Source organism: Panthera pardus, unplaced genomic scaffold (assembly GCF_024362965.1).
Source record: "Panthera pardus isolate Hobbes unplaced genomic scaffold, ASM2436296v1 HiC_scaffold_6, whole genome shotgun sequence".
NCBI lineage: Eukaryota > Metazoa > Chordata > Mammalia > Carnivora > Felidae > Panthera > Panthera pardus.
In genome coordinates, this window is record NW_026526991.1 from 129,161,923 (window position 1) to 129,181,216 (window position 19,294).

Below are 19,294 nucleotides of genomic sequence, written 5' to 3' on the forward strand. Positions count from 1 at the left end.
TACGGTGTCTGATGTTATCCTTGAACACCATTTACCCATCGTGTGAAAATCTGGTATCTACCAGGGGGTTTGGGGGTGGGGGTCATATACCATGAGGGCTACTGTTATCTCGAGCCCCACTCTTTTATTTTTTTAAAGATTTTTTTTTTATGTTTATTTATTTTTGAGAGAGAGAGAAAGCATGCACAAGTGGGGGAGGGGCCGAGAGAAAGAGAATCTGAAGCAGGTTCCAGGCTCTGAGCTGTCAGCCCAGAGCCCAGTGCAGGGCTGGAACCCACAAGCAGTGAGATCATGATCTGAGCCGAAGCTGGACGCCTAACCGACTGTCTGATAGGCGCAGACACATCTGTCTGTTTTTAGGCGCATCACAGAGGGTTTTGTAAGAATAAGAATTTGGTTGATTGAGTCGCTGAGCAGATTCTGGGCTAGTGTGACAGAATGTTAGCTGCGGTTTCCCATTCTCTTAACAGCGCAGGGCTGCCTGGAGTCCTGGTGATCCCACTTCCGGGGATGCCCAAAGCCCTCCCTTGGATGTCCCTCTCCTGCCTGAGACAGCCTCTCTCCTGGCCTCTTCCTCCTGAGTCCCTGTCCTGCAGGGGAGGGACCTGCACGGAAGAGCTGCCTTCAAAGACTGCCCTTGCTGGGTGGCAAGCAATCGTGAATTAAATTCCCCCAGCTGAAGATTTAGGGGCCACAGGGAGAAGACTTGGGAGCCAGGGGGAGGTGAGGCCCAGACTTGAAACCTTGTCTCCTGCAGCTTTATCCTCTCTTCTCCTTACCTTTCCTTCCAGAATTCCCTGAGTTTTCCCTTCAACGCATAGAAGAATTTAGCTGTGTGCCAAGGCTCAGACTTGCAGAAATAAGATGCTTAAGGAACAGAGGCTTCTGTTTTAAGGCAGTTCTGCTTATAAATTTATTATACATATATCATACATATAATACCTATGATACAAGTACCATGGGATGCACATTACATGCATGATTATATGTATGATGTAACACACATATAAAAATATAAATGTATTTATAAGTGATCATCCTCTTTTTTCTTCGTAGGGCATTGGGAACACTTAATGGTAGTTCAGAGATAAAAGGAGCTGGTGAGTTGAGAGAGAAAGAGACTGTTGAGCCTGGATCTCCCTCAGACTCATGCACTGACACACGGACGTGTGAGAAGCGGGGTGGAATTTACTGCATTTATTTCTCAGGTGTAGGGTGTTCAGAAGCTGTAGATAGGAATTATGTAAATCGTGCAGCTTTAGGAAAATCAGGACAGCATGGCTTTTCGAATCTTTTATGAAGGCTTTCCTGAGATTACCATTAAGTCATAAGCAACATGAGAGAGAGCGAGCGAGACAGATCTGCAAAAGTTTACTGGCCCGCGCTGGGTTTCCCAATTCACCGCTGCGAAGCAAAAGTCAGATTTGATCTCGACGCGTGTTGACTCTAAAAGAACGACCCAGAAAATGTCAACACGTCTACACGGTACTCACGCAAAGGAACAGCGATTGTTGGTTTGGAACTGGCTTTCCGCCTGGAGAGCTCCGACACAGCGCATCAGTGGGGCGCGGGAGGAGGGCCGGGCCGCGGCTCCCGGCAGTCAGCGACCGTCTCCCGCAGGCCCGCACTCCCCCAACGGCGCGCGGGGCCTCGGGGGGACCGGCCCTGCGCGCCGCAGCTCCCGAGCGCCCCTGGCCGGCCGCCCACCTCCGCCCCCCGCCGCCTCTCCGCCCTCTCCCGCCGCAGCCCACGCCCCGTCGCGGGGGGCAGGGCAAGAGGCGGGCGGCCGGCCCGCCCCGAGACCCTTTAAAGCGACGCGGACGCGGGCCGGGCGCCGCGAGCCCGGCGGCGGACAGTAGCGGCGCGCCGAGCCCAGCGCGCAGGGCTGCCCTTCGCGGGCCGGCGGGGCGGGCGCTCCCGGCTCCCCGACGCCTCCCGCGCCCGGCGGCCGCGCGCCCTCGCTCTGCCCTGCTGGTCCCGGGCGTCCCCGCCATGCGCCCTGGCTAGTGCGCCCGGGGCGCAGCGCCGACCCGGGCCGCGCCCGCCGTCCGCTCCCGCCGCCGGCATGCTGCGCCCGCTGCTGCTCGCCGCGCTCTGCGTGGCCGGCCGGCTCGGGGCCGCCCGCGGCTGCCAGCTGCCCTCGGAGTGGAGACCCCTGAGCGAGGGCTGCCGCGCCGAGCTGGCCGAGATCATCGTGTACGCCAAGGTGCTGGCGCTGCACCAGGAGGTGCACGGCCTGTACAACTACCTGCCGTGGCAGTACGAGCCCAGCGACGCGGGGCTCTTCTACTCCGCCGAGATCGAGATGCTGTGCGACCAGGCGTGGGGCAGCATGCTGGAGGTGCCCGCGGGCTCCAGGCTCAACCTCACCGGCCTGGGCTACTTCTCGTGTCACTCGCACACCGTGGTCCAGGACTACTCCTATTTCTTCTTCCTCAGGTGAGCGCGGCCCCTCCCGCCCACACCACCTCCTCCGCCCGTTGGCCTGACCTCCCGAGGGCACCGTTATCTGGAGCCGGCTCAGCACCTCCAGGGAAAGCTGTCCAGGCCCTATTAGAATATCCCTTGGGCTCCTTTCCTTGCTCTTTATTCTCTCCTGCTCTGTCCCACGTCTAGACATGGGGGCCTGGGGGCCTTTGGCTAAAGCTGTCGAAAAAACAGGGGTGGTTTCACTGCTGAACGCACAGAGGAGTGTTTCCAGCAAAAGCTCAGGGTGGTTTCCAAAATCCATTTGACTCCTCTTTTTTTTTTTTTTTTTTTTTTTTTAATTTTTATTATTTTAATTGGATTCACTGGGAGTAGGTTGAGATGCTGAGGGGTAAAAAAAGAAACAAACTTTGAAATCAGACTGTTAGAGTTCTGGCTCTGCTCTTCGTGTGATTTTTGAGCAAGTTGCCTTCTGAAGAACCTCCATACTCTCCCTTTCATAATGTGAGAAACAAGGTTGGTGGAGACTCACACACAGTAATCACGCAGAACACCTGGTACAGGTTAGAGGCAGAACAAATAGTCCCTCTGCCATCCCGCCCCCCCTCCCCTCCCTGCTTAAATGCCAAGATAGGAATCGTGCGGAATGCAGCCCAGCTGTCCCTTTGTTTCCCCCCCTTGTCCACCACCGGCAGACCTCAGTGCTGGGCTTTTCAGAATAGCAGAGGTTTGTGTGGGGGCCTGCTGGGGGGTGGGGGGAAGACTGTCTCCCAGTGCTTGGAAGAGAATAAATGAATCGGGCTGGAAGTCCCTCTCTGACCGGAGACTCCTGGAATCTTGTGAAGTTCCGTGAAGATTGGCCTGCAGTCACGATGGAATTCACGTGTATAAGAATTCAGTCAATGGGCTTCAAGTTTGAAATAGAGACTGGCAGGTGCAACCCTAAATGCATTGGCTGTCTCCAATTGAACGAGAGTGACACAGAGCAGCTGAGAGGAACATGGAACTGGAATCTAACCTACATGTCAAGCGAGTGAGTGAATTGATCCACAGTTAACACTAGTGATGGTTCCAGTCTTCTCAGTCCATAAAGTAGCACTAAGAACATTTGGAATGACTATGACCTCAGTCTGCAGATCACTTTTAGCTCTTGAGATTTCCCACCACTCTGGGAAAGAAAACCTTAAGATCCACCGAAGGGCGTTCATAAGCTCATGGCAACACATGTTTTCTGTATCGAAGCCAGATCTCTAAGTTTAGAATACATGGCGTGCTTTGTGTTTGCTGCCGTGGTTTAGCTAGATTAAGTTGTTTTTCTTCTTTTAATTGCTGTTGAAATATAGTTTCTAAATAAAGGCAGCAAGGAGTGAGACCATATTCTTCTTGATACAAAGAAACTTAGATTTTTCATATTTTTCTTTAGGAAGGACACTGAGAACGCGGCTATAAAGCTATTAATCACTGAAACTTTATTTTCCAAAGAAGTAAGAGCTGGAGAACTTGAGCAGACATGATTTATTTTCTGATTTTATCATGAAAGAGTTTTGTCCAGGGGCTCTGTGGTGGTCAGCCAGCTCTTTCTTCTTTCTCTTTGACATATTTACAAAAACTTAGGGCAGAAATACAGAGTCAACTGGTAGTCTGACAGATTTCCATTTCACAGAGCTGTGTTGCCCCGAAGTGTCCTAACAACTGCATACAAATCATTCCTCCGCTGTTACTCCGGACCCAGTGAGGCAAGAACAGATTCTGGGCACTGTCACTGGGGAAAGCGGCAGTGGCCACTCCCTCGTCCTCCCTACACCACCTTTTTGTGCTGGAGGTTAACTTCTACCTGCCCTGTCTCTGCGTGATTTATCTTTGCAACAGGCAATTTGTCCTTTGTAAAAATGTTAACATCTGAACTGCACTCACTCCATGCCAGATACTTTTTCTTTCTCTCTTTTTTAAAACTTTTTTTTTTAATGTTTATTTCTGAGAGAGAGAGAGACAGAGCTTGAGCAGGGGAGGGGCAGAGAGAGAGAGGGAGACACAGAATCTGAAGCAGGCTCCAGGCTCTGAGCTGTCAGCACAGAGCCCGATGTGGGGCTCGAACTCACAGACTGTGAGATCATGACCTGAGCCCAAGTCCGATGCTCAGCCGACTGAGCCCCCCCGGGCGCCTCTTCACTTTACAATGCAGTTCTTACACTACCACCAAGAAGGTGCTATTCTCCTCCTCTTTTTACAGACTGGCACGGTGAAGCTTAGAGGATTTAGGAAATTTGTGTCTCCTGTCAGAAGACAAGTAGCAATGGCAGGATTCGAACCTTACAACTGGCTTATAACTGGTCCTTACAACTGGCTTTCCTTTCATCAAGAAACAAGGGACACCCTGTGAGAAAGGCCACTTGGGCGATATACAAATAGCCAAACACATATGCATCCCCTCTCCCCAACCCTTCACCCAAACTCATCTGTTGGAAGACCTTAAGGATAGATTCGTGTAATGTGAGGCAGAGAAACCATTAGAAATAGTAAGTCCTCTAATGAGAGCCATGTGAGACATGGTGGCGCAAAGGCAAGATTGTCACGGTCTTTACAACTGTTGATTAAAGCTGGTGTACCCTATGGCTGTCCAGTCTGCAGTTCTGCTTTTTTTTCCCCCCCATTAGGATGGATGAAAATTATAACCTCTTGCCTCATGGAGTCAATTTCCAAGATGCCATCTTTCCAGACACTCAAGAGAACAGAAGGATGTTTTCCAGCCTTTTCCAGTTTTCGAATTGTTCTCAAGGGCAGCACCTGGCAACTTTTTCCAGCGACTGGGAGATCCAGGAAGACAATAGGGTAAGAAATGGCTGTGCCCTCTGTCACAGCAAAGTAATAGAAAAGCTGCATCTTGTCTGAATTTTGTGACCAAATGAGTCAAGAATACTCTTCCAGGGGCGCCTGGGTGGCGCAGTCGGTTAAGCGTCCGACTTCAGCCAGGTCACGATCTCGCGGTCCGTGAGTTCGAGCCCCGCGTCAGGCTCTGGGCTGATGGCTCGGAGCCTGGAGCCTGTTTCCGATTCTGTGTCTCCCTCTCTCTCTGCCCCTCCCCCGTTCATGCTCTGTCTCTCTCTGTCCCAAAAATAAATAAAAAACGTTGAAAAAAAAAAAAAAAAAAGAATACTCTTCCAGAAGCCCAGACCAAAAAGTATTATCCCTCCCACTCCTCTGGCAGTTAAAAAAAAAAACAGAACACTGTTCATAAACTGTAGCTTCCTGAGGCTTTACTACTTGGTATTGGGATCCTCATAAGGTGAGAGAACAAGATGGAGTGAAGGTGGGCACAGTGCCTCAGTTTCCTCTCCTGTAAAATGGAAACAATCTACATCATAGGGTTGATGCAATATGATTTAGCTATGTAAAAAAAAATGAAAATATGTAAAGCCCTTAGCATAGTGCCTGACGGAGTATGTACTCAATACATGAGAGCTGTTATGACTATTATATCATTAATGTTATTGATAGCATAAGGCTCTAGGCAGTCTTTTAAAGGAGAAGAAAAAGTCCTCAAGGAAATGATTGCTATAGCTAATACTTCTTTGATGGTTAACTCTATTTGTTAAGACGTAGAGATACAGGGTGGCCAAAATGGTTGTGGAATGTAAAGGTTAAGATAGTTTTGGGTAAAGGGGCGCCTGGGTGGCTCAGTTGGTTAAGTGTCCAACTCTTGATTTTGGCTCAGGTCATGATCTCACGCTTTGCGAGACTGAGCCCTGCGTTGGGCTGTGCCAAGATGGCGCACAGCCTGCTTGGGATTCTCTCTCTCCTTTTGTCTCGCCCCCTTCCCACCCGCCATGTGAGCACGTGTGTGCGCGCATGTGCTCTCTCTGTCTAAAAATAAACTTAAAAACAGTAATTTGGGGTATGAAAATATAAAAGGGATCTGTCCATCTGGGACAGATACCAGAGTTGGGGGCAGATTTTGAAGACTGTCCCTTTCCCAAATAACATTGGCATATTTGAGCTGGGATGATTGTGGGGCTGGCTCAGTAGAGGAGGTGGCCAGTCCCAGTCTCTTAAAAACATCCGAGGTGTTTTTAAGGCAGTGTGACAGACTGACTTCTGGGAGCGTTCTGATGTGGGGTTTTGGGTATCCCACGGGACAAGGACTCATATTTTTTGAGTTAATAACCTAATTTGCACATGTTGAGTGGCTCACGAGGGTCCCCGAATCTAGAAGTATAAAATGGTAGTCAGTAGTTTCTCTCTCATCTCTGACACCCACCCACCCATTTCCCACCTACCCTTCAAGTAGCTCCTGTTACTAGTTTCTTATAAATGTTTAATGAGTATTTTCATCCAAGAAAGAATTCACCCTTGTATATTGACTGTGTTCTTTTACGCAAATGGCAGCCCACTCTATACACTTTGCTATACTTTGACTTTATTCACAAATAGATCTTGAGGATCTTTCCATATCAATGCAGATCAAGTTGCCTTAAAGAGCTGCATAGTGTATTCCATTGTATGCATGTCACCGTGTGTGTGTGTGTGTGTATATATATATATATATATATATATATATATATATATACACATATATATTTATTAAATATAATTTATTGTCAAATTGGTTTCCATACAACACCCAGTGCTCAACCCAACAGGTGCCCTCCTCAATGCCCATCACCCATTTCCCCCTCTCCCCCACCCCCATCAAACCCTAGTTTGTTCTCTGTATTTAAGTTCTCTGTTCTCCCTCTCTGTAACTTTTTTTTTTCCCTTTCCCCTCCCCCATGGTCTTCTGTTAAGTTTCTCAGGATCCACATATGAGTGAAAACATATGGTATCTGTCTTTCTCTGCCTGATTTATTTCACTTAGCATAATACCCTCCAGTTCCATCCATGTTGCTGCAAATGGCCAGATTTCATTCCTTCTCATTGCCAAGTAGTATTCCATTGTGTATATAAACCACATCTTCTTTATCCATTTGTCAGTTGATGGACATTTAGGCTCTTTGCATAATTTGGCTATTGTTGAAAATGGTGCTATAAACTTTGGAGTACATGTGCCCCTATGCATCAGCACTCCTGTATCCCTTGGGTAAATTCCTAGCAGTGCTATTGCTGGATCATAGGGTAGTTCTATTTTTAATTTTTTGAGGAAACTCCACACTGTTTTCCAGAGTGGCTGCACCAGTTTGCATTCCCACCAACAGTGCAAGAGGGTTCCCATTTCTCCACATCCTCTCCAGCATCTATATAGTCTACTGATTTGTTCATTTTAGCCACTCTGGCATGAGGTGGTATCTCAGTGTGGTTTTGATTTGTATTTCCCTGATGAGGAGTGACGTTGAACATCTTTTCGTGCACATGTTGGCCATCTGGATGTCTTCTTTAGAGAAGTGTTTATTCATGTCTTCTGCCCATTTCTTCCCTGGATTATTTGTTTTTTGGGTGTGGAGTTTGGTGAGTTCTTTATAGATTTTGGATACTGGCCCTTTGTCTGATATGTCATTTGCAAATATCTTTTCCCATTCTGTAGTTTGCCTTTTAGTTTGGTTGATTGTTTCCTTTGCAGTGCAGAAGCTTTTTCTCTTCATGAGGTCCCAATAGTTCATTTTTGCTTTTAATTCCCTTGCCTTTGAGATGTGTCAAGTAAGAAATTACGGTGGCTGAGGTCAAAGAGGTTTTTTTCCTGATTTTTCCTCTAGGGTTTTGATGGTTTCCTGTCTCACATTCAGGTCCTTCATCCATTTTGAGTTTATCTTTGTGTATGGTGTAAGAAAGTGGTCTAGTTTCATTATTCATGTTGCCATCCAGTTCTCCCAGCACCATTTGTTAAAGAGACTTGTCTTTTTTCCATTGGATATTCTTTCCTGCTTTGTCAAAGATTAGTTGGCCATATTTTTGTGGGTCAAGTCTGGGTTCTCTATTCCATTGATCTATGTGTGTGTTTTTGTGCCAATACCATGCTTTCTTGATGATTACAGCTTTGTAGTAGAGGCCAAAATCTGGGATTGTGATGCCTCCCACTTTGATCTTCTTCTTCAATATTACTTTGGCTATTTGGGGTCTTTTGTGGTTCCATACAACTTTTAGGATTGCTTGTTCTAGCTTGGAGAAGAATGCTGGTGCAATTTTGATTGGGATTGCGTTGAATGTGTAGATTGCTTTGGGTAGTATTGACATTTTAACAATATTTATTCTTCCAATCTATGAGCATGGAATGTTTTTCCATTTCTTTGTATCTTCAATTTCCTTCATAAGCTTTCTATAGTTTTCAGCATACAGATCTTTTACATCTTTGGTTAGGTTTATTCCTAGGTATTTTATGGTTCTTGGTGCAGTTGTGAATGGGATCAGTTTCTTTAGTGTCACAATATATTTAATCAAGCTCTCTGTTAATAGGTGGTTGGGTTAATAGGTGGTTAATAGGACATTGCTATTACAGAATGCAGACATGTATGATATTATATATACCTGTATGTAGGATTGTAGGATTGCTGAGTCCAATTTTTAGCAAATACTATGTACCTAGTATAAAGCAGCTGCTGTGTTAGGTGCTAGACTTTCAACGTTGAGCAAAATACAAAGTCCCTGATCTCCTAAAGCTTATAGTCCTATTGTTGGTGATTGGCACAATCAAAAGACCCCATTAGTGACTTCATAATTTTTAATGGAAGCAAATGATCCAAAAAATAAATAAAAAGAGAGACTCTGACTTCGACTTAAGGGTTAAGAAAGTCTTCTCTGCTGAATTGATACTGGAGCTAAAATGTGATGGATGAAGTGACCTCCTAGTTAATGTTGGGATCAGGGAGAGATGAGTGTAATCCAAAGGAGGACAGTCTGTGGAGAGAGGCCCTGTGGTAGCATAGTACATGGTGCATTTGAGGGCATGAAAGAAAGCTCCTGTGTCTGGAGCAAAGGGAGTAAGAAGGATGAGGCAAGAGCTTGAGGCAGTGCCAGACCTAATGAAGATTTGGGTTTTGTTCTGGGAATGGGAAGCCTTTTGTGTTCTGAAAGGAGGGGTGATGGGATCAAATTTACATTTGGAAGAAACCAACTGGATTGGAGGAAATCCAAATGATGTGGTGACAACAGGTAGTGGTTATAAAGCTACCAGATAGTTGCTGGACTAGGGTAGAGGCAGTAGGGATGGAGTAAAGGAGGCAAATTGGAGAGTGATTTGGGAAATGAAATTAGTAGGTATTGCTGATGGTTTGGTGGGAAAGGAGGTGGGGGAGGGTCAAAGATAACTCCTGTGTTTCTGGCAGGTAAACCGTATGCCAGGACCAACACTGAGAAATGTAGGCAGGAAAGGTTTGGTGGAGGAATTCATATGGCAGATGTTGGACACACTGAGTTTCAGTGTATTTGAACCATCTGAGTCATTTTGAGCCAAGTGAGATCTGGAATAGGTGGTTGCATCTCTAAGTTTGGAGCTTTGAGAAGAGCTCTGAGTGGAGTATAGACCTTTGGGACTTAACAATAATTGGGTGTCCGTTGAGACTGAATATGAACGAAACTCCCAAGGGAGAGTACATAGGAAGAGCAGAGCATGGGCCCTAGGGTAGGACTAAGCCTTGTGGGATGCTAAACCTGGTTGAGAAGGAGCAGTCAGAGAGGGAAAGGGAAAACTAGGAGAGTCAAGGATACAGGGTATTTGCATAAGTATGAGTGATTGACAGAGCCAAAATCTGTTGAGAAGTCAAGTAAATTGATGACTGAAGAGCAACCTCTCTTTGGTGGTCTAAATGAGAACCTAAACTTCCCTAAAAGAGGGAGTAGGGTTATGGGGGATGAGTGAGGGTGGACAACTCTTTGATGAAGTTGGCCTGTGGATGGCTTAATACATATAAGGCTGCAGATGATAGGGCAGAGTAGTTGAGGGAAGGTGTCTTGTTGTATTTAAAGATGGCGGCCATTCTGTTCATACCACTTGGTCTTTGTTTTCCCACTCTGGAGACATTGCCTGCTCAAGTAGACTAAACTATCCAAGGGTAGGGACATCTATTTTATTTACTGTTGTATATTTGGTCCATTTTTTGTGGGCCTTAAACATTTGTTAAATGAAAACTGTTTCTCATCCAGAGATATCTAATGTCCAGAGAGATCTCTGTCTCTTTCTGATTTTCTAAACTATCTAAAATCCATACACAGTAAAATTTGCTCTCTTTATATGCTGTTACAAATTTTGATAAATGCCCATGGTTGTATAATGGCAACTACAACCACAGTGCCGAAAAGTGCCATCACTGCAAAGAGCTTCACTTCTGCCCTTTTTTGGTCAGACCCTTCCCTAACCTGAACTTGTGGGAACCACTGAATTGTCCTCCAACACTAGTTGTACATTTTCCAGAATGCTGTATGAGTGGAATCATACAGTACGTTGCTTTTTTTTTTTTTTTGGTTGCTTTTACTTAGCATAATGCACTTGAAATTTGTTTGTTTTGTATTTATTCATTTTTTTAAATTGCTGAGTATTCCATTGTAGGGAGGTACCACGGTTTTAGTGATCTAGTCCTCAGTTGAGAAGAGACTTTAAGTTTACGATTTTAGGCTATCGGAGCATCCATAAAGATCCATGTACAAGTTTTTGTATGAACGTAAATTTCAGTACGTTTTGGGTAAATACCTAGGATAGGTTCACTGGGCTAGAAGGTAGGTGTATGTTTAACTTGGTAAGAAGCTACAAAATTGTTTATGAGAGTGGCTGTGATGTTTATTTGCATTAGCAATATATGAGAGCCCCAACTGTTCTTCTCAGTACTTCGTATGGTCAGAAAATATAGACATTCTAATCGGTGTGTGGTGGTATCTCATTGTATGTTTTTTGTTTGTTTGTTTTAGATTCCACATGTAAATGAGATCATGGTATTTGTCCTACTCTAACTTATTTCGCTTAGCATAATGCTCTCAAGGTCCATCCTTCGTTGTTGCAAATGGCAGGTCTAAATAATCCTTTGTTGTATATATACACCACAGTTTCTTTATCCCTTTATCTGTCAATGGACATGTAGGTTGTTTCTGTATCTTGGCTCTTGTGAAAACTGTTGCACTGAATTTTGTGAGTGCAGATAGCTCTTTGAGGTACTGAGTTCATCCAATTTGGGTTTATACCCAGAGGTGGGATTGCTGGACCTCATGGTAGTTCTATTTTTAATTTTCTGAGGAAGTTCTGCATTGTTTTCCTTAGTGGCTGCACCAGTTTACATTCATATTAACAGCGTATGAGGGACCTACTTCTTCTCCACACCTTGCCAACACATGGTATCTTCTAGTTTTTGGATAATAATTGTCTTAACAAGCTTGAGGTGCAAACTCATGGTGCTTTTGGTTTGCATTTCCCTGATGAGAGTGATGTTGAACATCTTTCCATATGTGTTGGCCATCTGTATGTCTCTGGAAAAGTGTCTAGTCAGGTACTTTGCCCATTTTTAAATTGGATTGTTTTTTGGTGTTATGGGAGTTCTTCATGTTTTGGATATTAACCCCCTATTGGATAGATCATTTGAAAATATTTTCTCTCATCCAGTAGGTTGCCTTTTGATTTGGTTCACTGTGCAAAAGGCTTTAGTTTTATGTAGTCTCATTTTTTTAATTATTTTTTTAAAATTTTTTTTCAACGTTTATTTATTTTTGAGACAGAGAGAGACAGAGCATTAACAGGGGAGGGGCAGAGACAGAGGGAGACACAGAATCTGAAACAGGCTGCAGGCTCTGAGCGGTCAGCACAGAGCCGACGCGGGGCTTGAACTCACGGGCCGTGAGATCATGACCTGAGCCGAAGTCCCGAAGTCGGACGTTTAACCGACCAAGCCACCCAGGCGCCCCTAGTCTCATTTTTAAAATTTCTGCTTTCATTGCTTTTGTCTGAGGAGACTGATGGAAAAATACACTGTTCAGATTGATGTCTAGGAGTTTACTGCTTATGTTTTCTTTTAGGACTTATATAGTCTCAGGGCTTACATTTAGACTTTTTAATCCATTTAGAGTTTATTTTTGTATATGGTATAAGAAAGTAGTCCCATTTCATTCTTTATGTTACTGTTCAGTTTTTCCAACACTACTTATTGAAGAAACCATCTTTTCTCTGTAGTGTATTCTTGCCTTCTCTTTTGTAGATTAATTAACCACATATGTGTGTGTTTATTTCTGGGCTGTCTATTCTGTTCTTTTGATCTGTGTGTCTATTATTGTGCTTGTACCATACTGTTTTGATTACTATAGATTAGTATGAGATGTGGGAAGATGATACGTCCAGCTTTGTCATTCTTTATCAAGATGGCTTTGGCTATTCATGGTCTTTTGTGGTTCCATACAAATTTTGGGATTGTTCTGTTTCTGTGAAAAAGTGCTGTTGGTGTTTTGATATGAATTAGATTACATGTGTAAATTTCTTTGGATAGTATGGACATTTTAACAATACTTAGTTTTCCATTCCATGAGCATGGTATGTCTTTCCATTAATTTGTGTTCAACTTATTTCATCAGTGCCTTATAATTTTCACAGTATAGACGTTTCAACTTCTTGGTTAAATTTATTCCTAGGCATTTTACTGTTTTTGGTGTGACTATAAGTGGGGTTGTTTTCTTAATTTTTCTTATTGTTCATTATTAGTGTATAGAAATGCAACAGATGCCTGTATATTAATTTTGCATATTAGGGTTTTCTATATTTAATGTCCTATCATTTGCAAATAGGGAAAGTTGTACTTCTTCCTTAACAATTTGGATGCCTTTTGTTTCTTGTCTAATTTCTCTGGCTAGGACTTCCGGTACTACGTTGAATAAAAGTGACAAGAGTGGTATCCTTGTCTTGTTCCTGATTATAGGGGAAAAGCCTTCAGTTTTACGTTGTTGAATATGATGTTAGCTGTGGTTTTTCATACATGGCCTTTATTATGTTGAGGTATGTTGCTTTACTCAGTTTGTTGAAATTCTTTATCATAAATGGATGTTGAATTTTGTCAAATGCTTTCTCTGCATCTATCGAGATAATCTTGTTTTTATTCTTTTTGTTAACGTGGTGTATCATGTTCAGTTTTGTGGGTATTGGATCATCCCTGGAATAAATCCCACTTGATTGTGGTGAATGTTCCTTCTAATTAATTTTTGAATTGAGTTTGCTAATAATTTGTTGAGGATTTTTGCATCTATGTTCATCAAGGATATTGGCCTATTGTTTTTTTAATTTATTTTTATTTTTTTTGTTGTTGTTTGTAGTGTCTTTGGTTTGATATCAGAGCAATGCTAATCTTGTAGAATGGATTTGGAAAACTTCCTTTAGTTTTTTTGAATAGTTTGAGAAGGATAGGTATTAACTCTACTTTATTTTTTTTTAAGATTATTCTAAATGTTTTATTTATTATTTTGAGAGATAGAATGAGTGGGGGTGGAACAGAGAGAGGGGGAGATAGATTCTGAAGCAGGCTCCAGGCTCCGAGCTGTCAACACAAAGCCCGATGCAGGGATCTAACTCAGCAACCGTGAAATCATGACTTGAGCCGAAGTCGGACATGTAACTGAATGAGCCACCCAGGTGCCCCTAACTGTAAATGTTTGGTAAAATTCACCTGTGAAAGTGTCTGGCCCTGGACTTTTGTTTGGGAATTTTTTTATTACTGAGTTAGTTTCATAACTGAGTCTGTTCAGATTTTCTGTTTCTTCCTGATTCAGTCTTGGAAGTTTGTATGTTTTTAGGAACTTCTCTGTTTGTTTTAGGTTTTCCAATTTGTTGGTATATTATCGTTGGTAGTATTCTTACCCTTTGTATGTTTGTAGTGTTAGTTGCAACTTTTGTTTCATTTCTGAATGTAAGTCTTCTTTTTTCCTTGATTTGGTTAAAGATTTATTAGTTCTGTTTATGTTTTCAAAGAACCAGTTCTTAGTTTGATTGATCTTTTCTATTGTGATTTTAGTCTCCATATCATTTATTACTCCTCTGATCTTTATTTCCTTCCATCTACCAACTTAGGGCTTTGTTCTTCTTTTTCTAGTTGCTTTAGGTATAAAGTTAGATTGTTCGAGATTTTTATTTTATTTTCTTTTGACATAGGCCTGTGTTGATATAAACATCTCCCTTGGAAATGCTTTTGCTATGTTTCCTGGATTTTGGAACATTGTGTCTGTAATTTCATCTGTCTCTAGGTGTTTTTTGATTTCCTTTTTGATTTCTTTCCTGACCCATGGGCGGGTTAGTAGCATGTTGTTAAGCCTTCATGTATTTGTTTTTTTCCGATTTTTTCTTATAATTTCTAGTTTCATACTTCTGATGTCAGAAAAGATGCTTGATAGGAATTTAGTCCTCTTAAATTTATTGAGACTTGTTTTGTGGCCTAACTTGTGATCTATACTGGAGAATGTTCTATGTGTACTTGAAGAGATTGTATATTCTGTTGTTGGATGAAATGTTCTATATATGTCTGTTGAGTCCATCTGGTCAAACATGTCATTCAAAGCCACTGTTTCCCTATTGGTTTTCTGTCTGGTTGATGTGTCAATACTGTGAATGGGGTGTTGAAGACTCTCAGTGAATTACTGTCAATTTCTTTTATGTCTATTAATATTTGCTTGATGTATTTATGTGCTCCTATGTTAGGTGTATAGGTATTTATAATTGTTATGTCCTTTTATTGGATTGATTTCTTTATCATTATGTAATGCCCTTCTTTGCCTCTTGTGACAGTCTTTGTTTCAAAGTCTGTTTTGTCTACTAAGTATTGCTACCTTGACTTGTTTTTTTAATTTCCATTTGCATGGAATATCTTTTTTCCATTCCTCCACTTTCAGTCTGTAGATGTCTTTAGCTATGAAGTGCATCTCTTATAGGCAGCATATAGATGAGTCTTACTTTTTTGAACCATTCTGTCACCTTATGTCTTTTTATAGGAGCATTTAGATGACTTACATTTACAGTAATTCTTAGTAGCTATGCGCTTCCATTTTGTTGACTAGTGGGTTTTTTTTGTAGAATTTTATTTTTTCAAGTATAATTAACCTGTAGTGTGATATTTGTTTTAGGTGCGCAATATGATTCAGCAATTCTATACATTCCTCAGTATTCATCATGATAAGTGTACCCTTAATTGTCTTTAATACACGCAGTCCCTCACCCTACTTTTCTTTGACAGCAACTGGTTTGGTATCTGTATTTAAGAGACTTTTTTTTTTCTCTGTTTTTGTTTGGTGGTTTTGTTTCTTAAATTCCATATATGCATGAAATCGTATGGTATTTGTTTTTCTTGGACTGATTAATTTCATTTAGCATTACACCCTCTAGATCCATCGACATTGTTGTAAATGGCAAGATATCCTTTTTATGACTGAGTAATACTCCTTTGAATATATATACCCCCACATCATCATCTTTTTTTTTTTTTTTAATGTTTTTATTTATTTTGAGAGAGAGTTGGAACAGGAGAGGGTCAGAGAGAGAGGGAGAGAGAGAATGCCAAGCGGACTCCATACTGTCAGCGCAGAGCCTGATGTGGGGCTTAAACCCACAAACCAGGAGATCATGACCTGAGCCAAAGTTGGACACTTAACCAACTGAGCCACCCAGGTGCCCCTACCCCACATCTTCTTTATCCATTTGTCTATGGATGGACACTTGCATTGCTTCTGTATCTTGACTATTATAAATAATGCTGCAGTAAACCTATATATCTTTTCAAATTAGTGTTTTTGTTTTCTTTGGGTAAATACTCAGTAGTGGAAGTACTGGATCATATGGTAGTTCTATTTTTACTTTTTGGAGAAAAGTATCTTTACTATGTTCCACAATGGCCGCATCAATTTGCAGTCCTTCTAACAGTGCACCAGGGGTCCTTTTCTTCCACATCCTTGCCAATACATGTTATTTCTTGTCTTGTTGATTTTAGCCATTCTGACAAGTGTAAAGTGATGCCTTTTGTGGTTTTACTTTGCATTACCCTAATGCTGAATGATATTGAACATCTTTTCATGTGTCTAGTGACCATTTGTATATCTTCTTTGGAAAAGAAAGTCTATTCAGGTTCTTTGCCCATTTAAAAAAATTTTTAATTAAAAAAATTTAAGTTGATTTATTTATTTTGAGGGGGGTGCAGAGAGAAGGAGAGACAGGATTCTTTTTTTTTAATATGAAATTTATTGTCAAATTGGTTTCCATACAACACCCAGTGCTCATCCCAACAGGTGCCCTCCTCAATGCCCATCACCCACCCTCCCCTCCCTCCCACCCCCCATCAACCCTCAGTTTATTCTCAGTTTTTAAGAGTCTCTTATGGTTTGGCTCTCTCCCTCTCTGGAGAGTGTTATGCTAAGTGAAATAAGTCATACAGAGAGAGACAGATATGATATGTTTTCACTCTTATGTGGATCCTCAGAAACTTAACAGAAGACCGTGGAGGGAGGGGAAGGAAAAAAAAAAGTAAGAAAGAAAAAAAAGAAAAAGTTAGAGAGGGTGACAAGATTCTAAGCAGGCTCCATGCCATCAGTGCAGAGCCCAATGCAGGCTCCATCTCTGTGAGATCATGACCTGAGCTGAGATCAAGAGTCAGATGCTTAATTGAATCACTTAGGTGTGCCCCGTCTTTGCCCATTTTTAAGTTGGATTATTTGCTTTTTTTGTGTTGAGTTGTGGAAGTTCTTTATATATTTTGGATACTAACCCTTATTTAGATATATCATTAGCAAATATCTATTTCATTCAGTAGGTTTCCATTTTGTTGTTTCCTTTGCTGTGCAAAAGTTTTTTGTGTTGATGTAGTCCCAGTGGTTTAATTTTGCTTTTGTTTCCCTTGCCAGAGGAGACCTATCTAGAAAGATGTTTCTCTTGCCAATGTCAGAGGAATGATTGCCTATATTTTCTTCTAGGAATTTTATGGTTTCAGGTTTCACGGTTAGGTCTTTAACCCAGTTTGAGTTTGTCTTTGTATATGGTGTTTTGTAGTTACTCTGTTGCTTTCTTCTCTTGCTCTTTTTTTTTCCTTTGTGCTTTGATGACTGTACTGTTATGCTTGGATTGCTTTCTCTTTATTATTTGTGTATCTATTTGAAGGTTTTTTGGTTTGTGGTTACCATGAGATTTATATATAACATCCGATGTATATAACAGTCTATTTTTTTTTTAATTTTTAAATTTTTTGAGAGAGGGAGAAAGCACTTATGCAAGAGAGAGTGGGGGGAGGGGGAGATAGAGTGACAGACCAGGTGAAGCCTGATTCAGGGCTCAAACCCACAGACTGAGACCATGACCCGGACTGAAGTCCAGAGTTAGATGCTTGTTGGTGGGAATGCAAACTGGTGCAGCTGCTCTGGAAAACAGTGTGGAGGTTCCTCAAAAAATTAAAAATAGAACTACCCTACAACCCAGCAATAGCATTACTAGGAATTTATCTAAAGGATACAGGAGTGCTGATTCATAGAGGCACATGTACCCCAATGTTTATAGCACTGCTTTCAACAATAGCCAAATTATGGAAAGAGCCTAACTGTCCATCAGCTGACAAATGGATCAAGAAGGTTTATATATACAATGGAATAGTACTTGGCAATAAGAAAGAATGGAATCTTCCATTTACAATAACGTGGATGTAACTGGAGGGTGTGAGGCTAAGTCAGTCAGAGAAAGAAAGATTTTATATGTATTCACTCATATGTGGAATTTGAGAAACTTCACAGAAGACTATGGGTGAAGGGAAGGGAAAAAATAGTTACAAACAGAGAGGGAGGCAAACCATAAGAGATTCTAAATACAAAAACTGAGGGTTAATGAGGCAGGTGGGGGAGAGGGGAAAATGGGTGATGGGCATTGAGGAGGGCAATTGTTGGGATGAGCCCTGGGTGTTGTATGTAAGCGATGAATCATGGGAATCTACTCCCAAAGCCAAGAGCACACTGTATATGCTGTATGTTAGCTAACCTGACAATAAATGATATTTTAAAAAGAGAGTTCGATGCTTAACTGAGCCACCCAAGCGCCCCTAGAACAGTCTATTTTAGGTTGTTGGTTCCTTAAGGTCTAACACATTCTAAGAGAACTATGTTAAAATCCCCCCACGTTTTAGGTAATTTGTGTCCTATATTACATGTTTTTATTTTGTGTATCCCTTAAATAATTGTTGTAGATCTACCTGATTTTGCTGTTTTTTTTTAACCTTTATGCTAACTTTATAAGTAGTGAATATAATATCTTTACCCTTTTTTTAATTTAAAAACATTTTTTTCATGTTTATTTTTGAGAGAGAGAGACAGAGTGTGAGTGGGGGAGGGGCGGAGAGAGAAGGAGACACACAGAATTCGAAGCAGGTTCCAGGCTCTGAGGGTGTCAGCACAGAGCCTGATGCGGGGCTCAAACTCATGAACTATGAGATCATGACTTTAACCTGAGTCGGACATTGAACTGACTGAGACACCCAGGTGCCCCTATCTTTACTCTTGTTTGCGTTTATCAATGGGAGTTTTTTCTCCCACAGTTTTCTTATGCTTGTTTATGGCCTTTTCTGCTTACAGTACCTGTAACATTTCTGTAAGGCCACTTTAGTGGTGATGAACTCCTTTATCTTTGGCCTGTCTGGGAAACTCTTTGTCTCTCTGATTCTGAATGATACCCTTGCCAGGTAGAGTAGTCATGGTTGTAGTGTTTTCTTCTTTGAGCACATAGATTATACCTTGCTCTACTCCCTTCTCGCCTATAAAGTTTCTGCTGAAAAAATCTCATGGTCTTACGGGTGTTCTCTTGTACATGACCAGTTGCTTTGTTCTTGATGCCTTTAATGTTCTCTTTTTATCTTTCACTCTTGACCTTATAATTATTATGTGTCTTGGTGTGAATATATATGGATTCATCTCATTTGTGGCTGTCTATAATTCTTGGCTCTGGATATTTGTTTCCTTCACCAGGTTA

The 19,294-nt window shown here is 42.0% G+C and overlaps 1 protein-coding gene across 1 annotated transcript in view; it reads left to right on the top strand.

Annotated features, from left to right (window-relative positions):
- Positions 1-1,851: 1,851 nt before the first annotated feature.
- Positions 1,852-19,294, top strand: part of CCDC3 (coiled-coil domain containing 3) — a 117,080-nt gene continuing 99,637 nt past the window's right edge. The window contains exons 1-2 of the mRNA XM_019460775.2: positions 1,852-2,439; positions 5,082-5,256. Of these exons, the coding sequence (XP_019316320.1) occupies positions 2,066-2,439; positions 5,082-5,256 (549 nt within the window). The 5' untranslated portion in view covers positions 1,852-2,065. The remainder of the gene's footprint in view (positions 2,440-5,081; positions 5,257-19,294) is intronic.